Source organism: Mastigoproctus giganteus, chromosome 3 (assembly GCF_048544385.1).
Source record: "Mastigoproctus giganteus isolate SK-2022 chromosome 3, ASM4854438v1, whole genome shotgun sequence".
Classification (NCBI taxonomy): domain Eukaryota; kingdom Metazoa; phylum Arthropoda; class Arachnida; order Uropygi; family Thelyphonidae; genus Mastigoproctus; species Mastigoproctus giganteus.
The window spans coordinates 178,535,427-178,548,404 of NC_143577.1; the positions used below are offsets into that span (position 1 = coordinate 178,535,427).

General features: G+C 36.9%; 1 protein-coding gene across 1 annotated transcript in view; it reads left to right on the forward strand.

Moving 5' to 3' along the window:
- The first annotated feature begins 7,442 nt into the window (after nt 1-7,442).
- The window catches only part of shtd (anaphase promoting complex subunit 1), a 989,031-nt gene continuing 983,495 nt past the window's right edge, over nt 7,443-12,978 (forward strand). Inside the window, exon 1 of the mRNA XM_090370159.1 lies at nt 7,443-7,506. Coding sequence (XP_090226285.1) covers nt 7,443-7,506 — 64 coding nt within the window. The remainder of the gene's footprint in view (nt 7,507-12,978) is intronic.

Sequence of the window (12,978 nt, forward strand, 5' to 3'; positions counted from 1 at the left end):
CTGTACATGCCTTTTGTATAGATACAGTAGGTGCCGATTATAGTGATCACTGGTTATTTGAATCAGCCACTTTAGAATCAAATTTCAAAGAACCGATTCAAATCAATAAAATGCACTACACTTTCATTGTTTTTAGAATGACATTTTTGGTTATAAGAATCAATTTTGAACACCTTTGTAATATTTCTCTAAAGCATGTTTCTGGAGGTCACAACCATAAAACAATAAAACAATTTGCAGTTTCGGTTTATTGGGCTTTTCTGTTAGTGCAATAAACAGGTAGTAAACCCGATCTTATTGCATTTTCAATAATACCGATAGCCGGAATTCTGTGTTTTCATGTTATTATGGTGAAATGTGTTTCCTCTTCATTGAAATCCTCTCTTCATTTCTATATCTAAATTTCATCTCACTTTCTTGTGTTGTGTTAGTTCCAATTTGTGTGTGCCATGTGCTTTGTTATCGATTGATGCTTATCATTTTTTTTTTACTGTGTTTTAAATTTTACTACCCAAAAAATGTCAGTGAACAGAAAGAGAGTAAATTTGAGTGTAAAAGATAAGTTACGAATTATAGAAACATACGACAAATTAAACTTAAGCAATATGTCCCAAAGGGAAGCAGCAATAAAATTAGCAGTGCTTCAGTCATCTTTATCAAAATTATTAAAATTTCGTCACATATTAAACACTAATGTGATTAGTGAAACCAGAAAAAGGAAGCTTGAAGGGAAATGTCAAATAGTAGATGAAGCTCTGTTTGTTTGGTTCAAACAGGCCAGCTCATTTAATGCACCAGTTAATCATAGCATTCTTCTTCAAAAAGTTTATGATTTTGCTAGAAAACTACACAAAGAGTTCAAGGCAACGGACGAATGGCCAACAAGGTGGAAGGTGAAGCATGATATTGTTTACAAAAAACTTCACGGAGAAAAACAAGATTTCGATGGTTGTGCAGCTGACACCTGATTGGAAACCTCCTGGAAAACTGTGTTAAGCACTTATAATCTTGAAGGCATTTTTATACAGATGAAACAGGGTTGTACTACAGGGCTACCCCAGACCAATGCATGATTTTTAAAAATTCCTCTACGTCTGCAGAAAAGAAGATCAAAGACAGGATTATAGTTCTTTTAACATTCAACATGACTGGAACAATCAAAATGAAGCCATTAGTTATAATCAAGAGTAAATTGCTTAGATGTTTTAAAGGAATAAAAGAGCTGCTTGTTGAATATGCCAATAATGCCAATGCTTGGATGATAGCTTCTTCATTTGAAGATTATCTTCATAAATGGGATTTGCAATTGGATAAGATAAACAAAAAAAAATTGCATTGGTTTTGAACAATTGCCAACCTCATTCAAAGTTGACTTTCAGAAACATTGAATTAGTTTTTCTACCTTCAAATACCACATTAGCATTAGCATTAGTAGAGGTATTTGATGCAAGAAAGCAAGCTTATGCAGCATCAGCCAAAAAAAAAAAAAAAAAAAATCCACTTCCACTTCCCCTCTCTGTTCGTTCAAAATACCTGTCCAACTGAGCCTTAAACTTATTTAGGCTATCAACCTCCACGACAAGGGATGGAAGTCTGTTCCACCAACCAACCACCCGCTGGCTAAAGGCAAATTTCCGCACGTCTGTGCTATATCTGTCTTTCCTCAGTTTGAATTTATGCCCTCTCAGGTGATTATTCTGAGCTAGAGGAAGAATCCCATCAGCATTGAGCATGCTCAAACCATTCAAGGCTTTATACACCTCTATCAGATCACCTCGCTGGTGCCTAGTCTCCAGACACTGTAATTTGCAAAACTTAAGCCTTTCTTCGTAAGAGCACCCCTTTGTTCCATTCACTAATCTTGTTGCCCTTCTCTGTACTCGTTCCAGCAGCTCTACATCCTTCTTGAAATGAGGCCTCCAGACCTGTATACAGTACTCTAGGTGTGGCCTGACCATTGCCTTATACAAGGGAATAATCACCTCCTCATCCCTGCTGGAAAAATTCCTGTATATCATTGACAATACTCCATGAGCTACTCTTGCAACCCGTTTGCACTGCTCAGAGAACTTCATATCTGCCTGCACAACCACCCCCAAATTCCTTTCATTCTCTACCACTGTCATTGTAGTACCACAGAGTTGATACGTTGCTCTGGGGTTGCTGTTTCCCATGTGTAGTACTTTACATTTGTCAATGTTAAACTTCATTTGCCACCTCTCAGCCCATCTGCTCAACCTTTCCAGATCCTGTTGCAGCAGCATAGTGTCAGTAGTGTCCTTGACAACCCTGTCAACGCCGACCGGGCTAGCCGAGTGGGTAAAGTACCTGCCCGGCAACCCAAAGGTCGCGGGTTCGATTCCCGCCTCGGGCTTGGATCAAAGTACTGCAAAACCTTGGGAGGTGCAATATGGCCACAGAAGCCGATGCGCCAACAACTACCAAATCAAAAAAAAAAAAAAAAAAAAAAAACCCTGTCAACCTTTGTATCGTCTGCAAACTTGGACATTAAGCTTGATATACCATCATCAATATCATTTATAAATACAGAAAACAATAATGGATCCAACACTGAGCCCTGAGGGACTCCACTAATAACATTAGTCCACGATGAGCAGTGTCCATTGATTACCACTCTCTGTCTTCTCCCCCTCAACCACCCCTTTATCCATAGCAGCAATTTGCCTCCAATGTCATACTGCTCCAATTTGTGTAGCAGTCTTCCATGTGCAACAGTATCAAAAGCCTTTCTAAGATCCAAGTATATAATATCAAAGCTATTCCCTGCATCCAGTTCTTTTGTGACTGCATCATAGTATCCAATCAAATTGGTCAGGCAAGACTTCCCCTTAACAAAACCATGCTGTGTCCGAGCTATAACTGAAGTCTTGTCTAAATGATCCTGCAGTGCTTCTTTAACCAGTGCCTCCATTAATTTTCCTGGAACAGAAGTTAAGCTCACAGGTCTATAATTACTTGTGTCAGCCTTTGATCCTCCTTTGTGAATTGGGGTCACACATGCACATTTCCAGTCTATGGGTACCTCCCTGAGTCCAAGGAAGCTCTCATAATTATGGCTAAGGGTTTGTTTGTTTGCTTACTTCCTTTGCTGCCTCCTTTAATATAACTGGATAGATCCCATCCATCCCGGGTGCCTTTCTTGTGTTTATCTTCAACATTACTGATTCAACCTCTCGACCTGGGAATAATAGAAACCTTTAAGACCTTTTATAGATCGGATACGAGGTGAAGAATCATCATCTATAGATGAAGGTTTGGGAACATCATCCGATATTGCAAAGCAGATAACCGTTCTAGATGCACTTCATATGACAATGAGTGCCTGGAATGAAGTTTCCGAAACTGCATTAGCAACTGTTTCAAAAAATGTGGATTAATTATTCATGATGTCAACACAATACCGATCACATTCAAAGCCTGAAGACATGGGTGAACAGGAGTTTAATGATTGGGTGGACATAGATAATGATCTACAAGTTACTACAGCTTTAACAGATGAAGAAATCACCCAGTCTGTTACTGATAATTTCACCGAGGAGGAAAATGACGAAACTGAATGAATTCCAGTCCAGTTACAAAATGGCAAACTCGTGAAGTTAAAGCCGTCCTGGGGAGAGCACTGGAAGAAATTAGTGCAAGTGATCGTGAATATAGACTGTTATACAATATTGAAAAATCCAGAAATAGACTTTGTAGTGATAATCTAAAATAAGTGACTATTTTAAATTATAATCATATTATAAATTATTTTAAATTATAATCTAAAATTGACTATTTTAAATTATAATCTAAAATAAGTGACTATTTTAAATTATAATCATATAAAGCGTTGAAGTTTAATATGTATATTAAACATGATACTTTTCTATGTATGTAAGTATAAATTTATTTTATTTTGCTAACCTCTGGATAATATTCTTCCAATTTTCATGTATCATTTAATTGGCAATAAAACTTTGGTAATGAAGTAGAAATTTATGCTTTATATCTTTAATTTTATAGCCTCTGGATAATATTTGTCGATTTTCACGTAATAGAATTGCCTTTTATTAGAATCAAAATTCAATTTGCAAATGTGATCACTAACTGGCACTTACTGTACTTCCATGGGCACTGTTCTTCTGAATTGGCTTCTATAATTCCCGCTCTCTCTTCTAAAGCAGTGTGAACACGTGCCACAACCAGTCAACATCCTTTTACTGTCTAACTTGAAACTTACAGAACCAACTTTTCTTTCTCATTTATAACTTCAAATTTTTTTTTTTTTTTTTTTTTTTTTTTTCCCTCGATGTGGGCACCTGTACGTGGTGAGGAGACCTCCCGGTGACGCTGCTGGACTTCCAGACTAGCATCCATCACTGGGATCCAACGCCCACAGCCCAGGTTCCAGGCTTACATCAATGGAATCCGGCGTGTTTGCCGTGCGCTGCGACCCGTGGAAATTCGGAAAGGGGGATCCTGGTGGTTGAGGGGCCCAGCTTCAATACACCACTTTGGCCCCTGCTTCGACAAGACGGGTGGTCCTGGAAGGCCCGGCTAGGATCAATCGGCTAGTAGGCTCGCCTGCGAGGGTCAACCGTGTCAATGCCACGCCCCTACCCTCATGGTCCGAGGGACAGGATTCAGTCTGGTGGCGGTGCGGGTATAGTGTCTGGGTAGCCCTGGCGTCCCACTCCCAAGCGCATTTATTGCATGCCGGATAGTGGACGTCCCTTTGGGCTCCGTGGTGGGTGGGGAGCCCAAAGGGACGCCCACTACCCGGCATGCAATAAATGGTGTGACATTTGAGACTATCAAATAAATGGTGTGACATTTGAGACTGCAAACCTATCTATAGGACTGCCACTGTGGTGGCAGTCCTATAGATAGGTTTGCAGACCTCATTAGATGTGGCAGCAGTTATTTTTGCATATGTTGCCTTAACTTTATGTGAATGCTTAGCGATTTTTTTTTCCTGTTCGAGGGTGACAAAATGTTCATCTTGCTGTGTGTCTACTTGTCGATGAGATAATCACTGGGAACTAGGGATTGTCTTTTTCCCGGATTTCGGTAATCCCGGGATCCGGGGATAAAAATGTTCTTTTCCTGTGATTATTGCAGGTTGAATTAAAACTGAAAATTTCACAGCATTTTATTTATTCACACATATATATATATATATATATATATATATATATATATATATATATAAATATATAAACTACAAATTGAAACAAATTCAAAACTTACTTTTCAGAAACTTAACATGTTCTTTTTAAACCTTGACAGACTAGTGACTACATTGTTAAACAAAAATTTATTTCACTTTAGTTTATTTTGGAACTGATTTGGCAATTGACGTGTAATATGAACGTAAGAAACACAGACAATTTACACTTTTATCGCTGAGTCTAGTTCTAAGTTTGGTTATAAATAGTCCTGCAGCCGAAAAGGAACTTTCAGCTTCTACACTTGTTGGTGGTATGGATTCGAGAGCATCCATTAATTTTAATACATTTGTTGTTTTTTCACCAGTTGCCTCAAAGATTTTGAACTCCTTGGATATATTCTTTGCAAGTGATTGACGTTCAGTTTCATGTTGAGGGTCTTTAGAAACACATTCAGTTTGTTTTTTTTTGATTTGAAGCGCCAATTTCTCACAAAGCATCTGCTGTCTTTCGCTCTCACTGTCACACTTTTTCTCGGAGTCGGAATGTGACGAATCAGATTGCGATGATTCAGAAGAGGAAAACCCAAGATGAGTTATTATTCATTTTGCTGTAACCAACAAGGCTGACTTGCTTGGAAATGGTTGCAACTCAGTTTCTACTATTTTTCTATTTCTTTTTTAATACGTTTTTCCAGTTTTTATATACTTCAATAATCCAACCAAAGCTTTTTGCCTTCTCTCGTTTATCCTTAAAATTAGTGCTTCCTGAACTTTTCTCGAAAAGATAGAATTTTGCTCAGAAAGTTCTTGTATGATGAAAGAAAAAACTCCCTCTGCAGTAAGAAGTGTTGCATCATGACTGCAAAGGTTTTGCGATCTGATTTCGATGGGTTTCCACGCACGCACAAGGTCATTAAGAGCTGTATACTCTGCTTCACATATTGGATTTTTCATGTTATAGTCAGTCATTTTTTTTTCAATTTGTGATTTTAACTGTAAGAATCATTCTAACATGGCTACCAAACTGTTCCATCTAGTTTTAGAATCGAGTACTAGGCTTAAATTTTCTTGCTTGAATGAAGATTTAACATAATTCTGAAGAGTATCATTTTTCAAGGGAGACTTTAAAACCATTCGCACAATCGTTCTAACTTTATTAATGATATTAGCTATGTTTAATGCACCAGAGAATAGATCATCTCTGAAATCACATTTTTGTTCCTTATCAGGATTGTTTTCGAAGCTTAGATTTGAATCGTAATTTTCCGTTTCATCCTCTTCTAAATCTTCCTCGCTGTCTTTAGTTGTTTCTACCTCAATTACACCTTCCGAATCATTCCATCTCTTGTATAGAACGTCGCATATTGCAAGGTGTATACTGTGGGCATAGCAAAGCTGATGTTCACAATCTATCAACTGTCCGAATTTCACCATAACACTCGCCCCATCCGTTATGCACACAAATATATGATGCTCTATTGATAATTTAAACTCCAATAACTTCTGTTTTACTTCTTCAACTATTTCTTAGGCGTTTATTCTACCATTAATAGCAATCATTCCTAGATTCCAAAATTTATCTTTATCTTGATGAACATTGATATTTAAATAACGTTTTTTTTAAGCGATGAATATTCGTCTAGAGAAAGGCTGAATCTCTTAACATTTTTTAATGATTGTTCAGTTTCTTTTATTATATTTTCTTTTATAATATTATACTGTTTATACACTAATTGCATAACATGATTGGGATTTTTAGGAAGAAGCAAACCTTTTTCACTGAATGCTTGCTGAATAAATTCACTTTTACATATGGCACTGATAGGAAATCCATCTACAGCTACAAGCTTTGCAATGATTTCTTCTTTTGTGGCTTTCTTTAAAACTCTAAACAATGTTGGCTGATAATGAACACTTTTTAAACATTTTGAAGAGTTTCTACAGATTCATCCCCTGCAGAACGTTTGAGGTTACAATCATTTGCCGAAGTAGGCTTCTCAATAGAATGTTTAGTTTTTAAATGCCGAAGCAAGCCACTTGTAGAAAAACCTCTACATTTCAGTATTGCACCACAATGTGACTACCCTTTGCTTCTTCATTATTATTACATTTAATGAAGTACTGCCAGATGAATGTTTTTGATCTCTCTATTGTCACAAAATATTAAAACAATAAAATATATATAAAGCGGCTTTACTGCAAGATATTAAAATATTAAAACAATAAAATATATATAAAGCGGCTTTACTGCAAGAGGATCTTTCTAGGACAAATGACATGTATAATCGAGAAGAGTCGAGACTCGAGAAATGACGATGATGACATTACAGAGACATGTAAGAGAGTGCTGGCCTTTCGCTTTCTGCTTTATATATATATATATATATATATATAGCAGATATGGCAAATAGTTAACAGTTGAAAGGTAAAATATTCAATTGTGAAGGTGATGCAAACAGTGAAAACTATAGCAAAAACCAAAAAATCAAAGACCTAATAAAGGTTAGAAGAGCTGATTAATGCCATCAATGTCTAGATAAAACATTACATCAGTCTTAATAACTATGAACATAGTATGAACGAGTAGGTGGTAACTAAGGGATGTGATATCAATCCTAGCTGACTTTGGTCCATGGTATAACCTAGTAGGGAAACATATAATTGTTATAGGCAAAATAAAACAAATAAATAAGGATAATTACTAAATTCCCATGTCAAGCCAATTGCAGTATAGATTGGTGGATACACATTACAAAGGACTTTATCGAGGGCTAACCCTTGCAATGTGTTTACCTACAATTAGCGAGCTATCAGTTTCTGTTGTCCTCTGCTTGTTATACCTGATGAATCATAAGGTATCATAAGGATATATAATTCGTTAAGATATACTAGATTATAGTATGAGATATTTAGATAAGGTGGGGGGGGAAAACAATTTTAAGGTGGTAAACAAGCTAGATGACTTTAGCCCGACCGATAGCCCAGACCATGAAAACAATGTAAAAACCAAATAATGGTGATAGTAGAGAACCAATAATGCTTTATAAACTTGTTATTTGATTTAAAAGATAGTCAGCTATGCTAAAGAAAGGAGAACGGAAACAAGGTTATAGGAAGGTGATAGTACCTCAATCCCCCTCGAATTGCTCTAATAGTTCTTGAGGTATGAAATGTAGAAAAAGATAGTGTATAGTTAAAGTGAAGGAAGAGTGGTAAAGCAATTACTTCGGAAAATACCGGGAGCGTAACTTCCCGTCTCTTGTAGTAAGAGAACCTGGTATTGCAGTAGAGTTGTATAGCCAAAATTTGGAAAGCATAAAATAATATAAAATAAAATAAAATCAAATAAAATAACATAATAATATAAATTATTGAATGAAGAAAAGAATGGCTAGTTCCTGATTACTTACAGCAATGTGTAACTAGTAAAGCAGACTTACCACAAAGCTACGACGCGGGAAAAAAACCACGTTGTGGCATGCGTGTTAAAATATATAGGTATTGTATATGATGCCAGCGTATATGATGCAATATATATATATATATATATATATATATTGCAAATGTAATGTATGAAAATAAATATTTTTATAAATTAAAATAATACACATCTTTATTGCTGACGATATCTCAAATTATGAAGAAACTATTTATCTTGCCAGCACACAATGATTGCATATATATATATATATATATATATATATATATATATATATATAATGTGTGTGTAAGACTGTTAGTATTGATTATTAAAGTTAGTAATTCAGACCGGGATAAATCCCGCAGCAAAAATCAACCGCGATCCTGGGATCCTGAAATCCCGGAATGGGAACTGTTTGCTACACGTAGATACTGGGATTTTCTTTGGCTCAAGTGTGACTGCCATCAGAGACAAGTTGTTGGGTTTCTGTTGGGATCGCGTCTGAATCATGATATTTATCCTGTTGTTTGTACTTGCCATATGCAGCGTTCAGGTCTTTTTCTAAGCGATATATTTATAAATATATATATATATATATATATATAAAACATAACAGGAAAAAAAAAAATAAACTATAAAAAAAAATAATAAAATATATTATAAAAAAAAGTATAAAAATAGAATGCAAGTTGAATGAGAATGCGGATTGTGAATGAAGTAAATGTGTGTCTCTTCCCCCCCCCCCCCTGGTAGGTTCCGCACTGCCAGCTAACATATCCCACAGCCAGACCGGGATGGGCAGTTTGACCTTCCTACCAGATTCAACAAGACATGGATTTTAACTTCCCAGATATTGACTGGAACTTGTGGGTTGGGCACTCACACACTAGTCAGACTTTTGTGGATTTATTGGATGATTGTTTTCTGCAGCAGCATGTTCGAGAGGCAACCAGAGAAAGTAATACTCTTGATCTGGTTATCAGCAGTGATCATTCATGTATTAGGAATTTGCAGATAAAAGAACCACTAGGCGGCAGTGATCACAGTGTACTGACGTGGGATTTACTTAAAGATTTAACTACTATCAGGGGTAAAGGAAAGGGTTTTTGCTTCCGTAAAGGTGAGTACAGTGGTCTCCGACAGTTTTTAAATTCTGTACAGTGGGATCAACTGATGATGTTACCAACAGTAAATTCTAAGTGGGAAGCATTCAAGGAATTAATCGTGGAAGCTACTAAAAGGTTCATACCTATTAAGAAATATTGTTCAAGGTTTAGGCCTAAATGGTTGTCAAATGAACTAATGAGACTCGTAACAGAGAAGAAAAATGCATGGGATGCATATAAATTATCAAGCGACTCAGAAGCATATGGCAGATATAAGTTAATCTGTAATCAGGTCACAAAGGAGGTTCGGCAGGCGAAGGCAGATTACGAGAAATCCTTGGCAAAAGATGCTAAGAAAAACAGCAAGGATTTCTTGACTTATATAAACTCTAAAAGGAAGGGGATGAATCTGATCAGTCCACTTGACATCGATGGTTCGACTGTTGATGATCCTGCTCAGATAGCAAACAAACTGAATGAGTATTTTGCATCTACATTCACATGTGAGGAATTATTAAGGTTTGAAAATGGCAGAAGGTTATCAAATTGTAGCAAGATACTTAATGATTTTGTAATAACCGAGAGCAAAGTGGAAGAGAAATTGTTGAAGTTAAACGTAAGAAAAGCACCTGGGGTGGATGGGATCTATCCAGTTATATTAAAGGAGATGGCAAAGCAACTAAGCAAACCCTTAGCCATAATTATGAGGCATCCTTGGACTCAGGGGAGGTTCCCACGGACTGGAGATGTACAAATGTATCCCCAATTCACTTAAGGTGGTAGAAAATGAAGAACACCTGGGAGTAATTGTGCAGGCAGATATGAAGTTTTCTGAGCAATGCAGACAGGCTGCCAGGGCAGGTCATGGGGTTTTGTCAATGATATATAGGAATTTTGCTAGCAGGGAAAAGGAGGTGATTATCCCTCTGTATAAGGCAATGGTCAGGCCACGGCTTGAGTACTGCGTACAGGTCTGGAGGCCTCATTTTAGGAAGGATGTAGATTTACTTGAGCGTGTACAGAGAGGGGCAACAAGATGTGAGGGGAATGAAGGGATCCTCTTACCAAGAGAAGCTTAAGTTCTGTAAATTGCAGTGGCTGGAGACTAGGCACCTGCACGGTGATCTGATTGAGGTATATAAGGCCTTGAATGGGTTGAGCACACTGAATTCTGATGGGATCCTTCCACTTGTTCAGATCACGAATCTAAGGGGGCATAAATTCAAATTAAGAAAAGACAGATGTAGAATAGATGTGCGGAAATTTGCCTTTAGCCAGCGGGTGGTTAATTGCTGGAACAAACTTCCATCTGTCGTTGTGGAAGTTGATAGGTTGAATAAATTTAAGGAGGAACTGGACAGGCATTTGGAGGGAATGGTGTGTTTTTTTTTTTTTTTTTTGGCTGATGCTGCATAAGCTCATACATTTGCTTTCTTGCATCACATACCACCACTACTACTACTACTACCGACGAAGACATACTGGCTTCATGATGAATTTCTTGAGGGTGAATAGCTCTTGAGAGATTCCTCTATTTTTAACTCTAAGTATTTGGTTTTCATCAATCAAAACCATTAGATTTTCTTGAATGTTCTTCAGATTCAAAGAAATATTTTCTATTCCTGCTGAGAGTTGTTCAGGGCCTTTTCTTGTGTTCGGGAATTCTGTACTTGCTATTAGCAGTGCTTGACTACTCCCGGCATTGCATAAACTTTCAGTTTGCATGATTTTATTCAGAGAATGTGTACTGATTTCCTGATGATCAGAGGCCGGATAGGACTCTAGGTCTAAGTAATCTTGAGTGCTCAGAGGAAATTGTGTAAAATTATTATTATTATCATCCAGCGATTCATTCATTCTTCATTCATTTTTGAAGCTATTTCTAATGTGTGTCACTCTCAGGAGTATCAGCATTGATATCCGTTTGACTTTCAGGGTGTTTATTTTGTGGTTCTTGAATGCGAGCTTTGTCTGGTATTTTACAAGAAGTTAATTTTTTCGTATTTTCTTTACACTGATCACAAATAAAATGCCATCTTTTAGCTTTGGGCAATTTAGTAAGATTTATTTTGGTGCAAGAATTACAGATCAGCCCAAGGCATTTAATACATTTAATAATTGTTTCTTCATTATCTCCACAAATTTTACATTTTAATTGACCCGGTATGATTCTTGTTGATCCATAATTTGCACTTAGTATGTGATTCTGTATAATTCTGAAATTCCTCTTCTACCTTAGTGCACTTTTAAACTTTCCAAGTGTTTAATTGTTCTTTTAAGTGTTCTCAGTGATTAAGGGTTATTGTGCCAACTGTGGGGTGGTACATTGTTTGACCATTATAGCTTGCAGTATTGTTTTAAGATTATTTGGAGCACTCTTCTTGCTTCTTAGCTGTCTACCTACGTAAACAGCGCACATGGTGAATCCCAAGGGGTTTATCCAGACAGCGATATATCCTGAAAGTTCTTGTTGCTGGTAATTAATGTGCCCAGTTCATAGAATGCCCTATTTTCACCTTAAAATACAAATAATATATTACCTGTATAAATCCAGTATTTGAGTGATGTATCCTCTTGATCAGCTTTCAATGATGAATCCAACCATACTAAATTATAAGTTAAATTTTACAGAAAAGCTTAGTAGAAATACCTAAAAATGAAGAGCACTAAAATCAGGTGATTATACTTGCCTAACTTGAATTATTGAATATTTTTCACAACATAATAGTTGAAGCACACTGGTTTCAAGAAGAGGAACTACAATAGTACAGCCAGGGAAGTTCAAGGGTGTGCATTTGCAACATATTAGCATTAGTAGAGGCATTTGATGCAAGAAAGCAAGCTTATGCAGCATCAGCCAAAAAAAAAAAAAAAAAAAAAACCCACTTCCACTTCACCCCTCTGTTCGTTCCAAATACCTGTCCAGCTGAGCCTTAAACTTATTTAGGCTATCAACCTCCACCACAAGGGATGGAAGTCTGTTCCACCAACCAACCACCCTCTGGCTAAAGGCAAATTTCCTCACGTCTATCCTACATCTGTCTTTCCTCAATTTGAATTTATGCCCTCTCAGGTGATTTTTCTGAGCTAGAGGAAGAATCCCATCAGCATTGAGCATGCTTAAACCATTCAAGGCTTTATACACCTCTATCAGATCACCTCGCTGGTGCCTAGTCTCCAGACACTGTAATTTGCAAAACTTAAGCCTTTCTTCGTAAGAGCACCCCTTTGTTCCATTCACTGATCTTGTTGCCCTTCTCTGTACTCGTTCCAGCAGCTCT